Source organism: Mauremys reevesii, linkage group 8 (genome assembly GCF_016161935.1).
Source record: "Mauremys reevesii isolate NIE-2019 linkage group 8, ASM1616193v1, whole genome shotgun sequence".
In the NCBI taxonomy this organism is placed as follows: Eukaryota; Metazoa; Chordata; order Testudines; family Geoemydidae; genus Mauremys; species Mauremys reevesii.
This window is the reverse complement of record NC_052630.1, coordinates 46350836-46378394: the sequence shown is the minus strand read 5'-3', so window position 1 is coordinate 46378394 and position 27559 is coordinate 46350836. Positions and strand designations below refer to the sequence as shown.

The window sequence follows — 27559 nt, the reverse complement described above, 5'->3', positions numbered from 1 at the left end:
TTAACCAAACTCAAAAACCAGAGTATGACTGAAAAGTCAGTGCGTCAATAGAGTAGGCTTAACACACAAAAGATAAAACCGTTTTAGAATGATCCCCCGTCCGGCCTTCGTGGGTGTGGCTCCCCTGCTTCAGAAACTGATTCTGCAAGACAGAGACTGAAGCAGAGCTCCTCCTTAGAAGCCAAATCTAAACTATAGTGCTGTGTAAATGTATGGTGCAAGGATGGTGTGGCTGTCCTGCACAAGTCTAACTGAAACAAAAGAATATAGCTACAACTGCCAGGGCTAAAAGGAATTAAATGTGGGGGATATTTGTGTATGCACATGTAGGGATGTACTATTTAGTTATAATCATTTTCAAAGCACTTTTACAGACATTTAGTAAGTGACTCTTTACTACACAACCTTAAAAAAGGAGGCAGAGTTTAAGGGTATGTCTATACTACAGAGACTACACCAGCATAGTTATGTCACCGTAGCTATGCTGGCAGAACTCTGTAATGTAGACACAGCCTATGTCTGTGTAGAACACCACCTCCCAGCTACCTTGATGGAAGAATTCGTCAGTCATCATAGCTACGTCTACACTGAGGGTTAGGTTGGAATAGCAATACTGTTAGCAGTGTGGATTTTTCACATCCCTGACCTATGTAGCTATGTCAACCTAACTTAAGTGTAAACCAGGCCTGAGTGAAGTCAGTGCAGAGTGGAAGAGTTTCTGGTTCCCAGTCCTCCACATGATCCACCAGAGAAAGAAAAAACACAGCTATAATTCCCTGGCTTTAAATCTAGGCAATCGTCCACTTATGTATTGAGATAGATGGCCACCCCATGAAACTACATTTGTTTGACCCTCACTGCTTTGTGGGAAGAGGCTACAGTTAGACCTCTGCTGAAAGGATATGTTAGTGCACATACAGGATCATCATGTATACAGAAATCCTTGGCTCAATGAAAAAGAAATGGAAGGCTTTGCACTGGCAGCTCTGCTACATTCTGTTCAGGGTTACAGGAACCCGTATTTGAGAAAAGGGTATTTCGTAAAGTTTTTCTGAAAGAAAAACTGAAAGCTTGGGCTACTTTCAGCATTCCTAGTTATTTGTCTAACATTACAGATAGCTTAGTCAGAATTCCCAGTTTCTCAATATTTACAAGCAACTGGCACTTACTAAATACTAAGTTTGCGCCATTACCTAAGCTTTGTCAGGATAAGTTAAAAAGTTGTCGTTTCCTGCAGGAAAAAAAGAATCCTGTGGAAGTCTCCATTACAAGATATTTAGCTATGACAATTAAGTCATTAATCTCTAGTATGTCATTAACATTTGAATGCAGATAAATGAACAAATGGCATATAATCCCAAACACATCTTTCAGATGTCTTCTCTCTCCTTCAACTGAGACACTGCACTGTCACTATATTAGTCAAAGGTGAGTTTTTTTGTTTTTTGCTGCTGCAATAAGCTCTTAATACAGAGTGAAAGTTTTATCAGAACCAAGAGTCCTGAATTTAGATTTAACAACATGAAAATTTCCAATTTCTGCCTAATGCTAATCAGTTTCTGGAAGATGGTACTGAGATTCAAGGCTGGAAATCTAAATCACAAAAGGGGAGATTAATAACCTCCAGTTACGGGTAAGTAAAGATGTGTGGCCCCTATCTGTATTCTGCTATGGGTTACTTATACGCACTATGCACCCGGAGCCGGAGAATTTGAAAGTAGTGTCCACTGGTCTGCCCATGTTCACCTTGTACTTTCTACAAAGGGGATAAGGGTGGGACCGATCGACCATCTCTCCAGTTCCTTCTCCACCGCGATTCAAGAGGCGATCCAAAGCAAAGTAGGAGAAGAGCAGGTAGTGGCATACAGATAGGGACTGTGCATCTCAAAGAATCTCCAGTTACTGGTGAGTAACCTCCCCTTCTTCGAGTGATGATCCCTATTGTATTCCACTGTGGGTAATTAAGCAGTAATGAAGTAGTAGGAGGATGCGAGGATACAGACGATAGGGCTGAGTGAAGGACAGCAGTTCCAAAGGAGGCATCAGCAGAGGAGTCTTAGGCCTGGTCTACACTGGTGGGGGGGGGGTGTCGAACTAAGGTACGCAAGTCCAGCTACGCGAATAGCGTAGCTGAACTCGAAGTACCTTAGTTCAAAGTACTTACCCATCCTCACGGCATGGGATCGAAGTCCGCGGCTCCCCTGTCAACTCCGCCACCACTGTTCGCGGTGGTGAAGTTCCAGAGTCGATGGGAGCACGTTCGGAGTTCGATATATCGTGTCTAGATGAGACGCAATATATCGAACTCCGAGAAATCGATCGCTACCCGCCGACCTGGGCGGGTAGTATGGACATATCCTGAGACTATGGCACAGTGTCTCGCAAAGGTGTGAATGGGGCCCCACACAGCTGTTTTATAGATATCAAGGAGGGATATCTCTTGAAGCGATGCTATAGTCACTGCTTGTGCTCTCAGATTGAGCTCTTACTCTGGGAGGAGGACAACACAAGAGGGAAGGTTCAATAGTTGATAGAATAGAATGCAGCCAGAGATCCATTTGGAGATCCTCTGGGTAGAGGTTGCTTATCCCAGATTCTTTTTGTTACAGTGATGAATAGTTTCTGAGACTTCCTGATTGGTCTTGTTTTGTGTAGGTTAAAGGCCAAAGCTTGCCAGACATCAAGGGCATGGTGTCTCTGTTGCTCTGAGGAAGTGTGTGATTTAGGAAAGAACACAGATAAGTGAATTGATTGGTTCAAGTGAAATTCCAAAAGAACTTTGGGGGCGAATTCAGAGTGTAAATGTAACAAAACTTTATCTTTATGGAATACAGTGTAAGGAGGATCTGCCATCATCAATCAAAGCTCATCAACTCTTCTGGCTGAGGTGATGGCTTAATGGAGAGAAGGGACATGGAGCAGGAAGCTAGAGGTTCAAAGGATGGCCTTGTGAGTGCTGAGAGAACAAGATTCAAGTCCCACTGAGGGGCAGGCTTGTGAATAGGTGGAAAGGTTCTAATTAGGCCTTTCCAAAATCTGGTGATCAGTGGGTGAGTGAAGACTGGGTAACCCTGGGAAGGAGGATGGCATGCACTAATCACTGCCAGGTGGACTCATAAGGAGCTGATGAATAGGCCTGATGTCTTTAGAGAAAGTATATAGTCTAAAATGAGAGGGATATCTGCATTTTCTGGGGGGAGAAAATGGTCCTTTGATGCTCGCAAGAAGAAAAGTATCTCCACTTAGCCAGGTAACACTGTCTAGTGGAATCCTTCCTTCTATTAGAAAGTATGCCTCGTTGGCTGTGGAACATGAGTGTTCTAAGGATGATGCTCATTCAAAAACCAAGCCCTGAGGTGAAGTGAATATGGATCGGGGTGCTTGATCTTGCCATGGGTCAGAAGCTCAGAAAATGTTGGGAGGGTGATTGGTAGTCAGGATGACATGCACAGGAGATCCAGGTACCAAAACTGTCTGGGCCAGTAAGGGGCAATCAGGATAATCTGTTCCCTGTCCTGCTGGATTTTGCATAGAACTCTCGTCAGAAGCATTAGTAGAGAGAATGCATGGTTCAGGTGATCTGACCAAGGAAGAAGTAGAGCATCACCTTGGGAGTGGTAACCTAGGACTCCTCTTGAGCAGTATGTGATGTTATGGAGGCGAACAGATCCCTGGTTGGGGTTCCCCATAGATTAAAGATATTGCATAGTACTGAGGCATGGATTTCCCACTCATGATTGGCTGAAAAATGCCTGCTGAAGGAGTCTGAGTGTATTTCATTTTCTGGGAAGGTAGGTGGTTGCTGATGCACGAGTTCCACAAGCTGACTGCTTCTGCACACAGGGAGACAGATCTCACTCCTCCCTGATTGTTGATGTAGAAAAAGGTCGCCATGTTGTTCGACAGTATCAGGATGTGGGGAGCGCAGATGAACAGAAGAAAAGCCTTGCATGCCTTCTGGATTGCTCATAACTCCAGAATGCTGATGTGCATCCTGGACTCTCAGGATGTCCAGGTACCATGTGTTGTATGGCTGAGCACATAGGCTCCCCAACTGAAAGAGATGTGCCTGTGTTAATGGTGCTGTCTGGTGAGGAGGGAAAACAGGAGATGCCCACACATACCTGTCGAGGTTTTGTTCACCACAATAGGGAAGAAGCCGCCTTGGCAGGAATTGTTACCATGAAGTTCATAGGGTGGTAGTTTGGAGAGTATAATGACTGAAGCCACGCTTGAAGGCAATGACAATGGAGTCTGAAATCTGTCTGTGGGCACACATACCCTTGCAGGGACCACATCCAGGGTGGCCCTGATGAAGTCCAGAGACTGTGGGGGGAGAACAGATTTTTCGGCATTTAGACTGACCGCCCCCAGGGAAGAGAGGAGGTGTAGCATCATTAGAGTCGATGCATGGGCCTTCTGGCATGACTTAGCAACAAGAAGCCAGTTGTCAAGGCAGGGGAATACAAAGAGATTGAGGTGTCTGTCATGAGTTGCCACTATCGAGAATACTTTGGTGAAGACTCTGGAGGTGGTTGCCATGCTGAAAGAGAGTATTCTGTACTGAAAATTATTGGAGCCCACCATGCATCTGACGAGGCATCTGTGAGCAGGATGAATATCTACATGAAGGTATCCAGAGCTGTAAACTACGTGTCCTTTTCTAGGGATGGTATTATAGAGGCCAGTGTGACCATATGAAACTTGAATTTGCGAATTAAGTGGTTGAGGTTGTGGAGGTTGAGAATTGGTCTCCCTCTGCCCTTCTTTTTGTGTATAAGAAAATATGTCAAGGAAAAGCTGCTCACTTAGTATTGATGGGGGGGCATGTTCTATCACTCCTTGCTCTAATAGGGAGTCCACCTCTTGCTTGAGAATTGTCTTGTGAGAGTGATCCCCAAAGGGAGAAGGGGAAGGGGCTTGTGGAAGAGATATGGATGCAAACTCTATAGTCAGAATGGATGATATTCAGCATCCACTAGTCTATTGTTATTGCACTCCAGGTGTTGAGAAAGAATGCTAGATGACCTCCAAATGGCATGTGAAGATTGGGCAATGTTGGGCTTAGCAGCTTGCAGCTTTCAAGGTCCCATCAAAAGTAGTGCCTCACTGGGGGTTGAGATTAGATGCCAAGCCTGTTGCTGAAGATGCAGGGAAGTAGGTCCTTTGAACCTTCTGGTTCATAGGGCCTCTAATGAAAAAAAATGTTGAGCCATGGGTTTAGGTCTAGGCAATTATCAATGGAACTTCCTCGAGGGGACAGGTGTATATATCAGAGACCAAAGAGTAGCCCTAGAGCATGGAGGGAACTGTTCATCTTCTGACTGAATAACTGATTCATCCTCCACAGTGTTCTGGATCTCTCTAGGGAACCCTAACACATGGAGCCATGACACTCTGCATATAACAACAGCAGTAGCCATGGCTCTAGACGAAGTGTCAGCAGCATCAACTGTGTATCGGAGAGCAGTCTTTGCTCTTAGTTTGCCTTCATCTCTCAACTGGAAACAAGCTTTGTCCTGTTGTGGCAGACTGTTAGTGAAGTCTATAAACTTGGAATAGTTCACAAAGTCGTTCTTGGGCATTAGTGCCTGGTAATTGGTTATTAGCAGATCAACACCTGTCAGGGATAGTCTAGATAATACAGTAACTCCTCGTTTAACGTTGTAGTGATGTTCCTGAAAAATGCGACTTTAAGCGAAATGATGTTAAGTGAATCCAATTTCCCCATAAGAATTAATGTAAATGAGGGGGCTAGGTTCCAGGGAAATTTTTTTCACCAGACAAAAGACATATTATATATACACATACACACACACACACACACACACAGAGTATAAGTTTTAAACAAACAATTTAATACTGGTACACAGTGATGATGATTGTGAAGCTTGGTTGAGGTGGAGGAGTCAGAGGGTGGGATATTTCCCAGGAAATGCCTTACTGCTAAATGATGAACTAGCAATTGGCTGAGCCCTCAAAGGAATGGAGGGAGGGGAGGGGAGACAGCATCACAGACAGAGACAGAGACACACACCATGTGTGTGAGAGAGACGTGCATTTCCCCTTTAAGTAGGATGACCCTACTCTTAAGTACACTGTCTTGTTAATTAGAGCAGCTTGCTGAGACTGCAGCTGCTGCCAGCAAGCTTCCTCTGTCCTGAGCTCCCCCGCTCTATGGAAGATCGGGTAAGCGGGGTGCAGGAGCAGGTGGGAGGGGGACACCCTGACATTAGCCCCCCTCTTCCTCCGCTTCCCCTCGGACAGCAAACAGGAGTCTTGGGGAGCAGCTCCAAGGCAGAAGGCAGGAGCAGCACATGGCAGTAGGGGGAGGGACAGCTGAACTGCCTGGCAATTGATAGCCTGCTGGGCAGCTGCTGCACAGGGAACTTAGGGGTGTGGGGAGCTGATGGGGGGCTGCCGGTCCACCCTGGTTCCAAGCCCCCACCAGCTAGCTGCAACGGGCTGCTCTTCCTGCAAGCAGTGGACAAAGCAGGCGGCTGCCAAACAACGTTAGAAGGGAGCATTGCACAACTTTAAACAAGCATGTTCCCTAATTGATCAGCAACATAACAATGAAACAACGTTAACCAGGATGACTAAGTGAGGAGTTACTGTACTCAAGTCCTGCCATGAGTGCAGGGGACTGGACTAGATGACCTCTCAAGGTCCCTTTCAGTCCTATGATTCTGTCCTGGAGTCTATATGCAAGAAGACTTTTCTCCCCTGTAAGGCTAGGCCCTTACCCTCTTTGTCCTCAGGAGTAGATTGGGGGTGTTGCTGTCTAGCCCTTTTGGAAGCTGCTTGGCCACAATAGCCTCTTTCCAACCTCTTGGCCATGAAAGCACAGGAGGTGGGGGAGTGCCAAACAGTCCTATCTGGCTCTACTATAGCTTCATTAACAGGAAGTGCTATTTTGTTGGATCCAGCTGGGTGGAGGATGTCAAGGAGTTTGTGCTGCGATTCTTGCCCCTCTTCAAGAGGAATACTTAGTTCACCAGTAGCTCTACAAAGACGATCCTGGAACTGCCTGAATTCATCAGAAGGGAAGGAGACATAGGGGTTACCACTTCGTCCAAAGATGAAGATGACAGTTTTGTTTGTTCCGGCAGAACTGCCAGATACGGTGCATATTGATTGCTTTTCCTCCTCTGAAGGAGAGAGAGAGAGAGAGAGAGAGAATCTGAGTGACTCTCTAACAGACCTGATCGACTCTGCAGGGGGTACTGGTCCCAGGGCCCTTAATATGGCCAGTAGGAAGTGTCTAAAGAGAGATATGGAGGTCCCCCATGGCATGGAGTGCCAGCAGCTCCAAGCTCAATGCAGAGGCTGGTCTCAAGCTGGTACAAGTCTTTTGAATGGCAGAGGATATGTAGGGTGCTTCAGTCTTCTGATGAGGAGAAAGTTGATTCCTGTTCCAGAGGCGGTACCAACGGTGACGCTGAAAGGAAGCTGTATTTCAAGAAAGGAAAAGGCAATAAACTTCTCCGAGCAGTCAATTCCCCAGGTGGTGTTATGACATTTCTGGAAAGGAATGGACCTGATCGAGGGGATTCCAGATTCAGGAGTGCAAAGATGTCCTGTGGAGTGGCATGGGACCCAGTTCTCACCGCTGTGAGAGGGGATGTCTTTGCCCAGACCATTGGAGCCTGAAAGGGTGCTGCTGAAGATGGTGCCACAGATAGGTGTTGAACCATCTTCATCAGTGACAATGGATCCCAAAGTTTGGGAGGTGTCAATGAGGACAGTACCAACGGGTTGTGTTCCAGCACTGATGGAGCCCGATGTTTATATGGGCTTTTTTGTCAAGCCTCTTGGACTTAGGACTTCCTAAGTCCTCTTGGGCTGAGGTGCTGGGCTTGCTCAGAGCTGAATCAGACTTTTTTGAAGTGGATTTCAAGGAAGACTTATTCCTCTGAGAGTGCTTCCTATGTTCCCGAGAAGATCCTGCCAGGGGATTTATGGGGGTAGATTCTCTGGCACAAGTTGGACTTAGCAGCAGGAGACTCGCTCTTTGCTGAATCAGGCCGATGTGGGGAGGGGCGGGGTTCCCTGGCCAGGTCCGATTGAGGCCTCATGACCTTTTCCATGAGGTGTTTTTGAAGTCAGAGTTCCCACCCTTCTCAGGTACAGCTGGGGAACAAGAGCAGACACCTCACCTTGTTGCAATGTGAGCTTTCCCGAGGCAGTACATACAGTGCTGGTAGTCATCACTGACTGAGAAGGATTGAGGGCAGGAAGTGCAAAGTTTGAAGCCTGGAATCCTGGGCATAGTCCAATACCCAAACAGGATAGAGGGGAAAGTGTTCCCCCAAAATATTAATCTAACACTAAAATCTATGAAAAATACTATAACTATAAACTGTACAAGATACTAAAAACTATTTAGGAATCTAAATCTTATCTTAAGGGATGAAGCTGAAGTTACAGACACAGAAAGGTTCTGACCTGGGCCATGCAGCAGTTAGAAGTAACTGAAGAGGCGGTCAGTCCACCCTACCCTTTATCCTCTCAGTCAGAGACAGGAGGTGAGCCAGGGCGTATGCACGGACCAATGGATGCTACTTCCAAATTCTCTGGCTCCAGGCACATGGTGCGCTTGGGTAACCCATAGTGGAATACAATAGGGACCAGCATTTGAAGAGGAAAAATCTATTCACAGCAAATGAAAAAACCTGGATACAAGCTGTTAAAAAAACCTCCTTCAGCCATGTATTTTCAGTTGAATGGAAAACAAATCCCCAAGATATGTTTGCATTCTGGCCCACCAAAGCATGGAGGAAAATGTGCATGCAGCATCTCTAGGTTTGTCACTATTTTAGTGTGTTATATTAAAAATATTTTTCTTAAAAATATGCACCATGCACAAGGACATAATTCCATAAAAAAGCTTGTATATCTGGGTACCTCTTACTTAATCAAGTCCGTGCCATTTCAGGGGCCTCTGACTTTGGTGCACCATGGCTCCTCCTGTTCTCTGCCTGTGGCTCACCATACTTTACTCTTCTGAGGAGTGTAACACTTAGGGCACATCTTCACTACAGAGCTAAATCGACACTGCTGCAACTGATGCAGCAGCAGCAATTTAGCAGTCTAGTGAAGACATGCTAAATCGATGGGAAAGTGCTCTCCCATTGATATCTGTACTCCACCTCCCTGAGAAGTTAAGTCATTGGCAGACCGTCTCCTGGTCGACACTGCGATAAGTGTATCTTGCTATGTTGACTTCAGTTACATTATTCACATAACGAGTAGCATAGCTTAGATCGATTTACCACGGTAGTGTAGACCTGGCCTTAGACTCAATTCTGATTGTTGTCTTGGTGTGGGGGAGGCTGGGTGGTGCTAGTGGCCTGTAGTATGCAGGAGGTCAGATGATCTGGTGGTCTCTTCTAGCCTTGACCTCAATGACTATGAAAACACAGGTCTTTCAACCGGATGTCAAGTTCTCAAACTAACTTACCTGAAACCTACCATCTTTAGTTCTAGGCTGCTCTTCGAAAATGTATTGGGTCCCTATAATCAGGGCTGTCGCATTGCTAAGATGCCAACTTCTTAGCCTGGGTGACCTGCCACATGTTAATGTGGAATGAGAGTTCCTTTACAATGACGACACAAGTGAACAGATGCTGTGCTGTCCTGACACTGTCTCCGCCAACCTGACAGACACTGAAATTGACAAAGATTCTGCTTGCCAAAGCTTCTGGATGGAGACACAGAGACAGAGAGGGCAGCAGGTGACCAACCCAAAATACAGCGGAGGTGGTCATCTAATTTTAGCCTATGAGCATTTACAGCATCTCTTCAAAGAGTTTTATACTCTGACATAGGAATTGATCTACCTAGCCCAGTATTCCAGTCTGTGACAGTGGTCAGTATCAAATGCTTTAGAAGAAAATATAAGAAACCTCATGACCGACAGTTTATGCCCTTAACATTTTTCATCCAATCTAATGGATCTGTGGCTGTCATTCATATATATTTCTTGGATTTACATTAGAATGAGACATGCCTGTCCTAAGCTTTAGGACACAGGCCAGGTGCCTATAAGTATCTAATCCAGTTTGGATTCCAGTTAAACTCTTGGCTCAATAACTGACCTATTTGAATAAGTGAACCTCAGCAGCTGTAGGCCTGCAGCCCCAGTGTCTCCTGGAACAGAGCCCAGACCACAGAAGTTGAGTACTGAGAGGAAGTCACTTGTTTTATAGTGGCTATTTCTTTGGCTGCGCTCATCCTATGTGACTGCAGCATTGGGCCCTGCTTTGACTTACAAGTTTCCTCTTGTGTTTTCTCATGTAGTACTGATGAAAATTAATTGATGGTACTCCAGAGGCAGAGGCTGCCCTTGACCCTCAGCTGGAGTGTGCTGCAGCCTCAAACTGTTGTCAGATGAATGGTGCTTTGCCTCTGGTTGCTCTCTGTAACAAGGCTGGTCTAATGATTTGATACAGCGCAGCCGGTGTAGGTTGGGTCACCTCATGCAGTTATCAGATACAGCTTATATGCTGGAAACTTTTGGTGCAGAGGTGGCAGCTTGAGCCCAGCTGTGCCTCTTTGAATATTTCATGGTGGGTCCATTTCTTTGGCCATGATGCCACCAAATCCCTTGGGCCAGATGTATTTGTTGGCTACCACAACTCACTTAAGCCCTATTAGTGCCTTCCTTTGCAATTACACCATGGGCACCGATACCAATTGGGCCTGTTATCAAGCATGCAAGTGCTCATTAGAGGTGAAAAGTCATGGAAAAATGAACCCTTTGTATCTGATTTGTATGGTTTATGCAGATTACAAATTCCTTGAGGCAAGGACTTTGTCTTTGTGTCCTGTACACTTTTGTACAGCATGCTGTAATTGTAGGAAATAACAGCCTCATGGTAATAGGATATGTAGAGTTTTAAGAGTCTCCGTGATATTACTACAGAAAGGAGAAGGAAAATGTGGATTCTTCACAGCCAAGTGGTATTGACTCAGTTTCAGCTTAATGTTGTCACTTGCCTCAGATTTCACAGGATGGTCTTAATTTGGATAGATCTGGACCCTTCCCTCAGCACCCCCCCCCCCAATCAAGTGAACTGAACTCCTCCTATTCATTCTAGAACATCTAAACCAGTCAGAAAGCACAACAAATAAAAATATATTTCATGCAAACAGACTCAAAGCACATGGAAATATGCATCATTTCAGCAGCTGGCCATTCCTTCTCCTAGCAACTAAACACTGACGATTTAAAAAAGAAAAGTTGGACCGTTACAATTTTCACATCCTATTTGCTAAATTAGTTTATGAAAACTATTCAATAATTAGTAGAAAAATGAACGATTTTTATAACAAGAAACTCTGGTTTATTAAAAGCTGGAACTGGTGTCAATTTTTTTTCTTAACATAAGGTTCTTGTTAATTTTAAAATGCAAGCATAAAAATACTACAGAAGTATGTTATTGTATGGATGAAATGTACACTATATAATACATGAAAAGAACCCTGACTAGCTGCTATTATTTTTAATTAGGCTCTATAGCAAATATGGTTTTACCTTCCAACACCAGTTAAAATTTGGGGAGGCTGAAATCTCCAAACTCATGGGACTGGCAATTCTGTTGCTCATGCCTCGAAGCACTAATGCATTTTACATTAGCTCTAAGCATCAGGAAATCCTGGCTCCTGGTGCCAAGAAGTTCAAAACGATAATGACACGTCTGAAAACTGGGATTCTCTGTCCAACAGCTTGTGTCTATTCTAGAAAACAATTCTGACCCTCTGTACTGTAAATGGGACAGAACATTTGTAACAGTACATGCTGTTTCCAATTAGGTTGTCTCCCTATAAGGTGGATAATTCCAGGGACAATCATATTGAAAAGCACTCCTAGAAACAGAATTCTAATTGGAAAATCAGAACGTATTTGCCTGCGCCCTGCACAAAGGGCTGTTACCAAGTTTTGCAATTTGTATTTATTCTTTTCATTTAAATGGGTCCCCAGACTTTAATGCATTGTGGTTATGAACAAGACCATTCTACAAATACTTTTTATTTTTAAATATGTTTGATGTATTTTGCCATTCCTTTTAGCTGGAAGGAGATCAGATTCAAAGCCTTAAAAAAGTACATTTTTGACAGAAGGTTGAAATTCAAGGTTCAGCAATCTAATGTAGCTCAAGGATGCTCAAACTTGCCTCAACCAAGGGCTTCATCGGCAAAGTGACAGGATGGGGCTATTTCTAGTTTCCCAAAAACAACGCAGATGGCAGCCATCCTCATCTTTAATAGGAACATGTAGCCATTGGGAATTGTTTCCCTCTGACATTCCATCTAGATCCCGGATGTTCAAGATGGATAATTGCACCCTGTCATCTCCATGGGCCATACCTCCATGTTAAAGTTGAGAATGGCTGTGAACCACACTCCATGAGTACATCTACCCTCCAATCAGAGATGTGATTTCAACTTGTGTAGCACATCCAAGCTAGCTTTAATCTAGCTAGCTTGGTGTCACAGCAGTGAAGCAGCAGCAGTAGCACATGCTTCTGTGCAGGCTAGCTGCCCAATTACCCAGAATTCCAGGTGGGCTTGTCTAGGGTACTACAGCTTCACTGCAGCGGGTACCCAAGCTAGCCATATTAAAGCAAGTCAGGTATGCCTACATGTGCTGCATGCAGTCATGCCCCCCGATTGTGGTATAGACATACCCTAAGACTCCAGTGGTTGCACCTGCCTTCTCTTTTCTTCAGTTTCTCTATCACACATGGGCTTTAATAGACATATACATTTTAAAATAAATAAATCACAACCGTCTATCACAAGTGCTTTCACTTTTAAAAAATATATAGTAGTCACCACTACGTAAGAGATTTTGCAAAACAGTCTTAGCAAAACCAAACTTTGGAAGTCATTTAATTGTCAACCCTTGTGTGTGCTGGGCTTGCTGACATTTCTATGGCGAGAATCCCTCCCCCAGTCAATCTGCAAGGAAGCAGAAGAGGCTAGCACTGAACTGGAGTGCTCCTTAAAGAGCAATGTCAAAAAGCCATGCAGGTGAGGTTTCAGATAGGAAGGTGTATAAAGGGGGAAAAAATCCACATGCTTTCTAAGAGGTTCTCCTTCGGAAAGGAGAGCAATTACGTAGTCCAACTCAACTGTTTCTCAACAGATGATTTTAGGTAGTAATCACAGAATTACCCAAAACAGATTATACCACTGCCCTACATGTTGGGATTTGTTCACACTTTACATAAAGCTACTAAAATTATTAGTTATTATTGGGGGAAGAAATAAATAAAAGTCAACAAAGGGTGAAAGCATCTCTCAATAACTTCTTGTAGAAGTGAATTCCATAGGATTACCATACAGTGTATGACGTATATCCTTCTATTGGAGCGCACTGTCACACATGCCTATCTGTCATAATTTGGCACATAACATGTCACATAAAATAAAGCCTTTCCTAAACCCTACAGATGCCATGAAGGACAAGGAAGGATCTTCTCTGAAATGAGAGTTTTCTTATTTGACCTTATGAGCAAAGTCAGTCCAGAGATCCAAACTGGAACAGCCTGCTAAGATGACATGGGAGAAAAGGTCAGAATAGAAGGGCCATTTAAACAAATGTCTCCAATAGCTCCAGGAATCTACTAGTCGAGCCAAAGGCAGACATCTTTCACCCATCCACAAGATTTTCAAAGCATATGACATCAGTAATCAAGCGGAGTGTTAGCTGGGAAGATTGAGTAAAATCAGGAAACAATCTTGACAGCTGAGAAACTTATTTTTAACAGCTTAAGAATACTGGAAACAATTCTGCTAGTTAATCAAATCCCCTAGCGTCTCCTTAGACATTTCCAAACAATGATGCCTGAATAGCGTTTGAATAATTGTCATAACATGTAATGAGTTGTGTGCTCTAGTTTTCTATTCCATTTTTATTGCCTTTGGAAAGCTATCAGGAAATAGTATGCGTACATTAATGTGTTAAAATAAATGTATAATTCAAAAGGCAAACTGGATCCTCCAGTGTGACAACACACCACGAAGTTTTGATCTATGATTTCCATAAACCTGCGTTCTTGATGTAAATCATTCCCCTAAGTATGCTTTTAAAATGTAACCCTATTAAAGCTTATGTTTTGGAACGGAAAAAAAGTTACTCAAGTTGAAAAAATGTAAATCAAGCATTAAAAAGAAATATGAATTAGTAATTTTCTTATTACATAAATTCTTTCCAAAGTGAGAGCTTTACCTGCTGGAGAAGGGATGTTGCCCGACTAAGTCTCCATTTTGGAGATGATAATCACTGAAGAAATCTGGACTCACTGCTCCATCAGGTGCTATCAGGCCATCTATGAAGAGACGAGAAATATAGAGGTTGAGACATAGTGGCATGTTGGGGGTGCCAGAAAAGTAGGCCACACAGCAAGTGCTGCTTTATCCCAGGCACACTCCAGTCAACAATCTGTGTCAGTATAGGAATCAATGACAAGCAGCAAGAAACAAGGCCAGCTCCTGGCTCAATAAGACAAGAGACTTGCCGGGGCCTGAAGCAGACTTCACCAGTCACAGCCCAATTCACAGCTCCTGTGATGGGCCACAGCTCAGAGCTGTATCCCTCACACCTTTGTCAGCAGGACTGGAAGAGATGTAGAAGGTCCAAATCCTGCCCATTCCATCACAGCAGTGGTACCAGAGGAGAAGTAAATAAAGAGCCAAACATCAACTTCCAGGTCAGTGGAATAAAAATGGCGAGGCAACCTATGGCTCGATTCCTCAACCGCTACCCTTCCCCACTCTCTTTTTGAGGCTGTTCCTGGAGGCAACTTCATGACATGATTTTCCCCATCTCCCCTGTAGTTTAATGCCTCATAAGACTAGCCTAAATAAAAAAATAATTCTTATATGACAGGCTCCTGGGGAACACTAGGAAATGGACAGTTCCTTAGCTACCAGTTTCTCCTTGTTCCTTTTACATTCACCACTGGCAAAAGTAGGTGCATGTGTTTATAAAGTCACTAGGACTCCTTAAAGGAATCACAGCCTTACCTCGTTTATAGACGAGAGCAGGAAATTATAGGCTAAGCTTTACTCTCAGTTACACCATCTGTTGAATGTGTCAAAATCCCCAATTGAGAAACATGTCAGACAAGTCTATGATGAGTAGTGTCAGTTCCATCAGAGAAATGCCACTTGGCAATACAGCCGTTCACAGCCACAGTAGTGAAGTTAGACAAAATTCTGAGTGATATTAAGAGCAGCACTGCTCTGACTATGACAACATATCACCAGAGTTCTTGAAGCACTTCAAGGCTTGTGCTCACCAGCGGCTGGCACAGTTCTTCACCTGTGTGATCAACGAAAAGCAACTTCTGAAGACATGGCGAATATTAAAAATCATTGCTCTCCTGAAACTAAGGGAAAGCTACACAATGTTGCAAGTTATCGACCCATATCTCCATTGTCTGTGCCATTCAAAGTTCTGAAGCATCTCATCCTTCCCCAGAAACAGACTCAATGCTCAGCATGGAGCAAGCAGGCATTTGGAAAGGTTGGAGCACCTAAGATCAAGTGCTGTTTTGACAACATTGATCAAAAATTGTCTTCAGAAAAACCTCAAGACAGGAGCCATATTTCTGGATCTGACAGCAGCATATGACATGATGTGGAACACATGGCTCTTAGTCAAATTGTCAAGAGCATTCCCAGCATGGGTAGTCAACATTGTTGATCTTTTCTGCAACAGAGGTTTCCACATGGGAGACAGAGTTCGCATATGGAAAAGAAACCAACAATTTACCACAAGACTCTGTACTGGCACTGATGCTTTTCAACCTGTTCACAAATGACCTTCCGCTCACCCTGTCCTGCATGTTCACATATGCAGATGACATTTGCTTAGGCATCCAAGCAAGGTCATTCCTAGATCTTGATGTCCTAAACTCTGACTTGGGCCAAACACTGTAGTCAGTGGTGTTTACAACCAAGTATGATCAAAGACATTTTTGAGTGTGTTCCATCTTCACAATGCCAGAGCAGACCAAGAACTGAATCTCTTTCTCGATGGACATTGCCTGAAACATGAATTCCACCCAATCTACCTCAAAGCAACCCTAGATAGATCTCTCACATATCTCAACCATCTGAGGAAAACTGAAGCTAAGGTGAGGACACTTAACATTCTAAAAAACCCCGGCTGCCACTTCATGGGGAACAAACTTTCAAACTCTCCAATCATCCAGTTTAGCCCTATGTTGCTCTGCAGCAGAATACTTTATTTTGGTATGACCCCATTCATCCCATGTCAAGTTGGCTGACACGCAACTACACTCAACCATGTGCACTGCAACTGGGATGATTCACCCCACACCAGTACCATGGTTCCCTATGTTAAGTAACATCACTCCTCTGTACATCTGCCATGAGGATGCTACAGCCAGAAGATCAGGGCAAACCCAAGCCTACTGCTATACACAGACCAATTTGACGACCCAAGAATGTGCTTGTTGTCAAAGCATCCACTATGGGCCCACCTACGCTGCCCAGATTTCTCTGCAACGTCAATGTGGTGTGAAGAGAGGTTTCCGATGTCAGCTGCAGACCAATCTCTTATAACTGAACCGACCATGCACGTACCTGGCTTTGATTTACCACATCATTCATTTCAGAGTAGCAGCCGTGTTAGTCTGTATCCGCAAAAAAAACAGGAGTACTTGTGGCACCTTAAAGACTAACAAATTTATTTAAGCATGAGCTTTCGTGAGCTACAGCTCACTTCTTCGGATGCATCCGAAGAAGTGAGCTGTAGCTCACGAAAGCTCATGCTTAAATAAATTTGTTAGTCTTTAAGGTGCCACAAGTACTCCTGGTTTTTTTGCACATCATTCATGGGTCCTTCTGAATCAATTCTCAGTGGGCCAGGCCCAAAGTGCAGCCAGCCTTCACACCCGAGGCCAACAAGAGGATCCCACATATGGCTATGGCCAAAGACAGTGTCACACATCACTGACGACTGCCCTCTGACCAGATTGGATGGTGGTCTGAGGTCTCTAAATCTGGCTGATGAGGCTGCTGCAAATTGGTTTGGCAAGCTCCGCACCCAATAAGAAAAAGCTGCACAGTGTAAATCCAGAGTCACTCCACTGCTCCAGATTTATTTCAGTTAAAATGAAAGCACTGTCTATCATTATCGCTATTCTTACACTCTTGGTACATTAGTAGTTAATAAAAAGGGGACAGCTCTTTACCTGGCAAGAAGTGCCAGGCTTTACTGGAGAAAACAAGGCAATCTCTATTAAAATATATAGTAACAATGAGAGTGAGGCAGCATTTAAAAGCGAGTCCCCAGCCTTACAGATCAGAAAGCATTCCAATAAAAGAAAAAAAAAACCCATGGAAGAAACAGATGCATTTTGACTGATACTTTAATAGTTTAACAGAGGACAGAGAGATTCCTAATGACTAGGAAGTAACAAATGCCATTCCACTTTAAAGTAAAAGAGATAAGATCCAGGGACTCACAGGCCACTTAGCTTAACCTCTGTGGTTTCAAAGCTACTAAAGTTGCCTAAGCAGGAAGCAGTGGAAAGTTACTTACAGACACAGGGCTCAGGCATTCAAACAAATCTCTTTGCATTACAAATTTACCTGATTTTTTTTTTTTGAAGATAATGTAGCGACAAATGATAAAAGGAATAGAGCTGACACATCTAGATTTCCACAAGACATTTGATGAGGTGCTACAGAGATTCATTTAGAAGATAATAGCGTATGGGAAAGTGATTGAAGACAACATAACAGATTGTAAATGAAAAATGCTAGCCGTGATCAGACAGCATTTTTAGAAGTGTAAAATGCAGTGGAAGAGTGTACAGTTAATTGCATACATGTGTGTACAGCATGAGAGAGAATAGAACCTGACAAGAAAATATTCTGACAAATAAATAATCCTATCTTTTCACCTTGTTCAGATGGAGGCAAAAGGCAAATGTACTGTATAGAGTAAAATATTTCAAAGGAAAACAGATTTAATTAATTGTATTAATACTTATATTAAGTCTCTTTTTCTCTCTATTTGAATTGTTAAACAAAAAATAAGATGGAACATAAGCATCTTTGCACTAAAGGTATTTTCAAATTTTAAATATGCAAATTAAGTAATTTCATATTGTAAATATTAAGTTTTATGTCAAACTTTTATCTCAAAACCAGGATTGTTAAATATCTAAATACCTTTTTCATCCTTATCAATGGAAAAAGCATTACATTTTAACTTTGATACTGAAGTAACCACGCACTGCTTAAGGTTTCTTCAGTCAACCACACTAGCATTCAAACCATAAAGCTCAGAGTTATGAACAACAAATGCATGAATTTGTAGGAAAATAAAAGTACACAGTGTCAGCTGAATAGAATGATATTACAGGTTAATCAATATCAGTTATTACATATATTCAACATAAGTTAAGGATGTGTACATTCAAAGCTGAGGATACACTGAATTCATGGAAAGTTACTTTAGAGTCTTCTTTAGATTCTGATGTAGGTGTAGTCATTTTATGTGGATGGTGTTGATGCAGCACCACAATAACAACTCATGTTGTTTGTGATTTGAAGAATTCTTACTGGTTGAGAGAAGAGATGACTATTTTGCTTTGGCCAGAGAGCAGGTAATCCATAAAACTATCACACTGAACTTTCATAAATAAGCTGGTTCCAACCGAATGAAGTTTTGATTTTTGAACTTATGAACAAATAGTCCTTCGGAAATCTATATAACTGCAAAAAAAGATTCCAGTTGGTATAATAATCCATAGTTTTTTCAAAGTTATACTGTGTGTACATTGACCACATTTCAAAAATATAAATCTAACGGAGTTCAAGAACATACCCTTAGTGGCCCTTGCCAGAAGGAAACTGAAAAGTGAATATGTATTTTGAATATAATCACTTACTCTTCTACCTTAAAAAAAACCAAGACTTCTCAAACATCTGCAGAACATATCATTGGAAATCTGCCCCTCCTCCCCCAGTCAAACATCAATTCCAACACAAAAACCTTTGTTCAAATAATGTTACATCTGTAACACGAATGATTGAAAGCCAGGAAATTGTCCTCATTCACAACTATTTCAGATTTGGGGACAATTTATACCTTCAAGTCAGTGGGACAGCTATGGGTACCCGCATGGCCCCTCAGTATGCCAACATTTTTATGACTGACTTAGAACAACGCTTCCTCAGCTCTCGTCCCCTTACGTCACCCTATACCGGAAACCTACTGACCACTATACTTACCTACACGCCTCCAGCTTGCATCCAGACCACATCACATAATCCACTGTCTACAGCCAAGCTCTAAGATACAACCGTATTTGCTCCGATCCCTCAAACAGAGACAAACACCTACAGAATCTCTATCAAGCATTTTTAAAACTGCAATACCCACCTGGTGAAGTGAAGAAACAGACTGACAGAGCCAGAAGGGTACCGAGAAGTCACCTACTACAAGACAGGCCCAACAAAGAAAGTAACAGAACAGCACTAGCCATCACCTACAGCCCCCACCTAAAACCTCTCCAGCGCATCAAGGATCTACAACCTCTCCTGCAGGATGATCCCTCACTCTCACAGACCTTGGGAGACAGGCCAGTCCTCGCCTACAGATAGCCCCCCAATCTGAAGCAAATACTCACCAGCAACTACACACCACACAACAAAAACACCAACCCAGGAACCAAACCCTGCTACAAACCACGGTGTCAACTCTGTCCACATATCTATTCAAGGGACACCATCATAGGACCTAACCACATCAGCCACACCATCTGGGGCTCGTTCACCTGCACATCTACCAATGTGATATATGCCATCATGTGCCAGCAATGCCCCTCAGCCATGTACATTGGCCAAACCGGACAGTCTCTACTCAAAAGAATAAATGGACACAAATCTGACATCAGGAATCATAACATTCAAAAACCAGTAGGAGAACACTTCAATCTCTCTGGTCACTCAATAACAGACCTAAAAGTGGAATTCTTCAACAAAAAAAACTTCAAAAACAGACTTCTATGTGAAGCTGCAGAACTGGAATTAATTTGAAAACTGGTTACCATCAGCTTAGGCCTGAATAAAGACTGGGAGCGGTTGGGTCATTACAAAACCTAAACTTAATTTCCCCAATACTAATTTCTCCCTACTGTTACTCACACCTTCTTGTCAACTGTCTGTAATGGGTCACTCTCTTACCACTACAAAAGTTTTTTCCTCCCTTGGTATCTTGCTGTTAACTGATTTATCAAGTTAGACTGACCTCACACTTGGTAAAGCAACCCCCACCCTTTCATGTATTTATACCTGCTCCTGTATTTTTCACTTAATGCATCTGATGAAGTGGGTTCTAGCCCATAAAAGCTTATGCCCAAATAAATTTTAGTTTCTAAGGTGCCACAAGGACTCCTCTCCTCCTCCTCTCCTCATTTTTTTTAAGGAAATTCAGTTACTGGTCACACACTGTCCCTAACACACATTACCGCAAAAAGAAATGGTCCACTGAGACAAGCAAAGGTCTATTATAAAACTCTGGAAAGGGGAGATTACAATGGGCATGCTTTCACTTCAGAAAGTGCAAAAAGCATTGCTATAATAAGAGATCCTTGTAACATCCTATTAGGGATCGGCAACCTTTGGCACGCAGCCAGCCAGGGTGGGCCGGGCCGGTTTGTCTACCTGCTGTGTCCGCAGGTTTGGCCAATCGTGGCTCCCACTCACCGCTCCAGGCCAATGGGGGCAACGGGAAGCGGCGGCCAGCACATCCCTCGGCCCAGGCCGCTTCCCGCAGCCCTCATTGGCCTGGAGCAGTGAACCACAGCCAGTGGGAGGGTGCTTACCCTGGTGGGCTGCATGCCAAAGGTTGCCGATCCCTGTCCTACAAATTGCTCAAAGAGTTTGTCATATAGGTTAAGTGCAATTAGATAAAGTGTTCAAAAAGGAAAAAAAATATCTATAAAGCATGAATATTGCTATGGCTAACATATATCATCAAATCTGTACATCAGCACACTATAGTGCTGACATACTTTGAAAGTAACCATAAAACTGGCATTGGGGGCTTCAATATTTATTCTCTCAATAACTTCAGCTAAAATTTATCCAGTTTACAACAGAAAGGTTTTTGGGTTATCTTTTAAATTGTTACCCTTCTTGCAAATTCTTCTTGTGATCTGAAACCCAAACTGAGCTCATGCATCAGCAGCAAAGGACTGCACATTTATATAGAAGGTAAGATAAACAGGCATTCCCTCCCTGCAAGAACTTTTCCAGGGATATAAATCTTCAGGCTTTAGAGTGTTAGCCAGCCTCTAACTAAAGAGGGTTAGGAAGAAACTTCTTCTGTGGGAAAGTTACTCTAAAACTGCCTCCTGCAGGGTGTCTTGCACCTTCTTCTGAATCAGCTGGCAATAGCCATCACTGGTGACAGCACACTGGACTGGATGGACTGGTCAGATCCAGTCCAGCAATTCCTGTGTTTCTAACTAAACTGCAACTGCAAAATCTTTAATGATGAGCGAGACAGAAGACAGTCCATTTAATCTCCCAGAACTTTTGTCTGGGCATTACTGATATGAGTAAAAATGAGAAAGCACTTATTTTTTCTTTAAAACCTCTGACTGCATACACATAGGGACCAGGTCTATTGAGTAAGAAGAGGCCACTTTTACATCATCATTTTTTGTGACCACAGCCACTCTAATTTTCAAGTGACAAAATACTTTTTCTTAAGGAAAAAAATTATAAAAAATGGAAACCAGAAAGCGTAAAAAGATAGCTTTTAAGCAAGGTTTTACTCAGAGAAGGAAACCACAGGAATCCCTAGGATATATTCTCTGTGTAGGACATTTATATCAAATCAGTTATTTCCAGTGTTGTTGTAGCTGTGTTGGTCACAGGATATTAGACAAATGAGATGGGGTGAGGTAATATCTTTTATTGGATCAACTCCTGTTGGAAACAAGCTTTAGAGTTTACACAGAGCTCTTCTTCAGATCCTGAAGTCAAAATATGATTTTTCTGGCTGTCAGCAAAGCAGGGATCTGCACATCCAGATGGGTTCTTTCTAAGTCTTACATCACCCTCAGAAACAAATACATCATAGTTGGATCTTAACTGAGACACAAAGCAAAACAGAATCCAGCTTCAACTCCCATAGCTGCATTGCTCCAGGAGGTTAACAGGGATAACAACTTATTTGGTTTTATTTGCAAAGCAAACCAGCTATAGGCACAATAAGAGGGTGAGAGGCATAACAGAAAATGTGGAAATGGCAGAGGTGCTTAATGACTTCTTTGTTTTGGTTTTCACCAAGAAGGTTGGTGGCGACTGGACATCCATCATAGTTAATGTCAGTGAAAATGAGGTAGGATCAGAGAGTCTAAAATAGGGAAAGAACAAGTAAAAAATTACTTGGACAAGTTAGATGTCTTCAAAATCACCAGGGCCTGATGAAATGCATCCTAGAATACTCAAGGAGTTGACTGAGGAGATATCTGAGCCATTAGTGATTATCTTTGAAAAGTCATGGAAGATGGGAGAGATCCCAGAAGACTGGAAAAGGGCAAATATAGTGTCCGTATATAAAAAGGGAAATAAGGACAACCCGGGAAATTACAGACCAGTCAGCTTAACTTCTGTACCCCCTAAGGATAATGGAGCAAATAATTAAGCAATCAATTTGCAAACACCTAGAAGATAATAAGGTGATAAATAACAGTCACCATGGATTTGTGAAGAACAAATCATGTCAAATCAACCCAATAGCTTTCTTTGACAGCGTAACAAGTCTTGTGGATGGGGGGGGGAAGCAGTAGATGTAGTATATCTTGACTTTAGTAAGGCTTTTGATACTGTCTTGCATGACCTTCTCATAAACAAACTAGGGAAATGCAACCGAGATGGAGTTACTATAAGGTGGGTGCATAACTGGTTTGAAAATTGTTCCCAGAGAGAGTAGTTATCAGTGGCTCACAGTCATGCTGGAAGGGCATAACGATTGGGGTCCCGCAGGGATCGGTTCTGGGTCCAGTTCTGTTCAATATCTTCATCAATGATTTCGATAGTGGCATAGAGAATACACTTACAAAGTATGTGGATGATACCAAGCTGGGAGGGGTTGCAAGTACTTTGGAGGATAGGATTAAAATTCAAAATGATCTGGACAAACTGGAGAAATGGTCTGCAGTAAATAGGATGAAACTCAAAAAGGACAAATGCAAAGTATTCCACTTAGGAAGGAATAAGGAGTTGCACACATACAAAATGGGAAATGACTGCCTAGGAAGGAGTACTGCAGAAAGGGATCTGGGAGTCAGAGTGGATCACAGGCTGACTATGAGTCAACAGTGTAACGCTATTGCAAAAAAAAGCAAACATCATTCTAGGATGTATTAGCAGGAGTATATTGTAAGCAAGACATGAGAAGTAATTCTTCTGCTCTACTTTGCGCTGATTAGGCCTTAACTGCAGTGTTGTGTCCAGTTCTGGGCGCCACATTTCAGGAAAGATGTGGACAAATTGGAGAAAGTCCAGAGAAGGGCAAGAAAAATGATGAAAGGTCTAGAAAACATGACCTATGAGGAAAGACTGAAAAAATTGGGTTTATTTAGTCTGGAGAAGAGAAGACTGAGAGGGGATATGATAACAGTTTTCAAGTACATAAAAGGTTGTTATAAGTAGGGGGGAGAAAAATTGTTGTTCTTAACCTCTGAGGATAGGACAAGAAGTAATGGGCTTAAATTGCAACAAGGGCGGTTTAGGTTGGACATTAGGAAAAACTTCCTGTCAGGGTGGTTAAGCACTGAAATAAATTGCCTAGGGAGGTTGTGGAATCTCCATCATTGGGGATTTTTAAGAGCAGGTTGGACAAACACCTGTCAGGGATGGTCTAGATAATACTTAGTCCTGCCTTGAGTGCAGGGGACTGGACTAGATGACCCCTTGAGATCCCTTCCAGTTCTATGTTTCTATAGTTCTATAAGATTGGGGCAGTTTTACATACATATGTATGAGCCTGCTGAATAAGCTAGTGTGAAGTAGATAGCCTATTTCTCCTACTCTCCACTACATTTTCAAGAGTTCCTGTAAAGATCTCCCAGATCATGAATGTGCTGTTCAGCGTTCCGCAATAACACAACACACACTATGACATAACATGAACTAACAGAACCATACCCAGCTAGTGTAAGTCAGCACAGCTACACTGCAATCAATCAGCTGAGAATCTGGTCCTATGTACAGATATGTTAAAACAGGAGAAGCTGTGGACACATGCTGAATATATTCTTTCATCTTACCTGAATTGTAATAAAGGTCAGGTCTTTCTAAAATATCCCCTTCATGGATGTAGGGCTCAATGCAGTCATCCCCATACAGGTACTGCTCACTCTCATCCATCTGTCGAGACTCTACCATCTCCAGCCACTGAGAGTTGTGCCATCGGAATTTCTCACTCTGGATCTTCTTAGCCCACTCCTCATCATATTCCTGTTAAAAATGCCAAGCAGGTTTTTGTAGGTAAATGTGAGTGAACTTTATGCTAGTAAAAGATACAAGCTTGACAGTCTTGGAGACTGAAGTCCTTTGTTTAACTTGATGGTGCATTGACTGTATAAAGCAACATGTTGCAAGTATCATGTGACGCATTGGCAAACCAGGTGCCAGCTCTTGCCAAGTCTGTAGGCGTCAGCTGAGCGCTGACAAATTCATAGCTGGAAGCCAGACCAGCTCACCTAATTATTATAGTTCAAGATAGGTGTTAGACTCGTAAGAACATGTTTAGTCTCTATAAAATGCTTGTACGTTGCTGCATGCATTCATCTTACCTTTATGTCTGTATCCGATCCTATAAGATAGCTTTACAACTGTAAAAATGCTTACTCTGAACTTGTGAACCTAGGCATGAAGAGGGGCTCCCCACCCACCAAGGAGGACTATCCAGACTAAATGGGCCACTGTAGAAAAACTTTGTTGATTGCGCCATCCACCCATGGAGAAGTTACATGCAGGAGCCCTTGTCCCATAGTGTCAAGGCTGATTCCTCACTCTGGCACTTCGAGTGCAGAAGGTGGGGGCTCTGCAAGAATTAAAAAAATTAATACTGGCCACTCCAGGCTTGTATTAAACTCCCAAGGTTACAGCTTCTCTCTGACCTTGGATGGGTAGATGCTGCCACCACCCAAGTGCAAAAAATCCCTTTGGACCCAGGAAGGAACACTTGGAAATTCCTCCCTGTGGGGTACCCTCAAGCCCGTTCACCCCCCTGTGGGGAAGAGCTGAGAAAGAAAACAAAGGAAATCAGCTGTTAGAATCATAGAATATTAGGGTTGGAAGAGACTTCAGGAGGTCATCTAGTCCAATCCCCTGCTCAAAGCAGGATCAACACCAACTAAAGCATCCCAGCCAGGGCTTTGTCAAGCTGGGCCTTAAAAACCTCTAAGGAAGGAGATTCCACCAGCTCCTTAGGTTACCCATTCCAGTGCTTCACCACTCTGCTAGGGAAATAGTGTTTCCTAATATCCAACCTAGACCACCCCCACTGCAACTTGAGACCATTACTTCTTGTTCTGTCACCTGCTACCACTGAGAACAGCCTAGCTCCATCCTCTTTGGAACCCCCCTTCAGGTAGTTGAAGGCTGCTATCAAATCCCCCCTCACTCTTCTCTTCTGTAGACTAAATAACCCCAGTTCCCTCAGCCTCTCCTCATAAGTCATGTGCCCCAGTCCCCTAATCATTTTCGTTGCCCTCCACTGGACTCTCTCCAATTTGTCCACATCTGGCTTCTGTAGTGGGGGGACCAAAACTGGGCGCAATACTCCAAGTGTGGCCTCACCAGTGTCAAATAGAGGGGAATAATCACTTCCCTCAATCTGCTGGCAATGCTCCTACTAATACAGCCCAATACGCCGTTCGCCTTCTTGGCAACGAGGGCACACTGCTGACTCATATCCAGCTTCTCATCCACTGTAATTGCCAGGTCCTTTTCTGCAGAACTGCTGCTTAGCCGGTCAGTCCCCAGCCTGTAGCGGTGCATAGGATTCTTTCTTCCTAAATGCAGGACTCTGCACTTGTCCTTGTTGAACCTCATCAGACCTCATCTTTTGGCCCAATCTTCCAATTTGTCTAGGTCACTCTGGACCCTATCCCTACCATCCAGCTTATCTACCTCTCCCCCCAGATAATTAAACAACATATGCACAAACCTCTTAGGACACCAAAAATCCAATCCTGTTCTTAAAAAGGGTAAAAAAAAAAAAAAAAAAAAAGAAACAATACACCTGGAACTTAGACTTTTTGCTAGACCAAAAAAATAATAATACACCAATTACAAAAATTAAGCATCAAGATAGTTCTCTTGAGGTTCAGCTTAAAAGTTACAAGCAAAACAAAAGCACCTGGGGTTAAGCACAGAGGAGTCCACAAGCCAATAAGAAATAAACAGAAATAAACCTAATCGCATCTTCCTAGACAGTCCCTAATTTACTTACATATCTGGGGTTTCAGATAAGCAATCTCTAGGTATGATCTGACTGTTTTTCATACTTGGCTTAAAGCTTCTCACAGCCTAACTGCTGCCCTGTTCCCCTTTTCCATGGAGAACCACAACATACAGACAAAGGGAAGTTTTTTTCCCCATTTTAAAAAAGTTCTAGCCCTCCCATTGGCTCTTTTGGTCAGGTACCCGCTCCTTTCCTTTTACCTGTGGGCTTGTTAAACCCTTTACGGGTAAAGCAAGTGGAGAACAGCTACTAAGAGGAATTTTATAGCTAACTGGCTGGCTGGGTATCCATAAAAGGAAGCTGCCCCTCCACCTTCATTTATTTCACTTGGGTTTGAATTTTGGAGGAAGACCATATAAAGATGCTCACAAGAAGAAATGGTTCTCTTTGCTATTTGGATTCTTACAAAGGCTGGAGCTAAGAAACAAAAGCAAAGATCCCCAGGGTCAACGTGGGTTAACCCTAAAATGGACAGATTACAACATCTCTGTCAACTTTTGGAATGAGACTCATTTGCGCTCATAGGTTGCCTGCTTTAACCTGAAAACACTCATTTCTTCTTCCTAGTTAATAAATCCTTAATTAGTTTACCAGAGGATTGGCTACCAGTGTTGTCTTTGCTGTGAAATCTAAGGTACAAATTGAAGTGGGGTAAGTGACTGGTCTCCTGGGATTGGAAGCAACCTGAATATTTTGTAGTATAAATTACCATTTATCACTAAGTCCAGCTTGCCTGAGTGGCAAGATGGACTGGAGTGCCCAAGGGGACTGTGTGGGACTCCATGGTAAGACTGTTACAGTGATCCAGGAGGGTCACATTTGTTACTGGTTAGTGAAATCTAATTATAAAACATACCACCAGTTTGGGAGTGTCTCTGCCCTGCTTTTTGAGAGTTTGCCCTGAGGTTGGCACGCACGGTCATAAATCACTCTAGGCAGTGTGACATCATATATTATTCTTCTCTTTCTCCACAGCAGGTACAGCACAGGTGGCAGCAGTACAAGTTTCACATGGTG

General features: G+C 43.0%; 1 protein-coding gene across 3 annotated transcripts in view; it reads right to left on the bottom strand.

The window, feature by feature from the left end:
- The window catches only part of KIFAP3 (kinesin associated protein 3), a 145586-nt gene that overhangs the window by 30271 nt on the left and 87756 nt on the right, over nt 1-27559 (bottom strand). For 2 of the 3 annotated variants that reach the window (XM_039484253.1, XM_039484252.1), the window contains exons 18-19: nt 24339-24528; nt 14240-14339 (exon numbers count right to left, since the gene is read on the bottom strand). In XM_039484253.1, coding sequence (XP_039340187.1) covers nt 14240-14339; nt 24339-24528 — 290 coding nt within the window. Of the gene's footprint in view, nt 1-14239; nt 14340-17456; nt 18766-24338; nt 24529-27559 lie in introns of those variants that run through there. The other variant, XM_039484254.1, reaches the window with a different exon arrangement.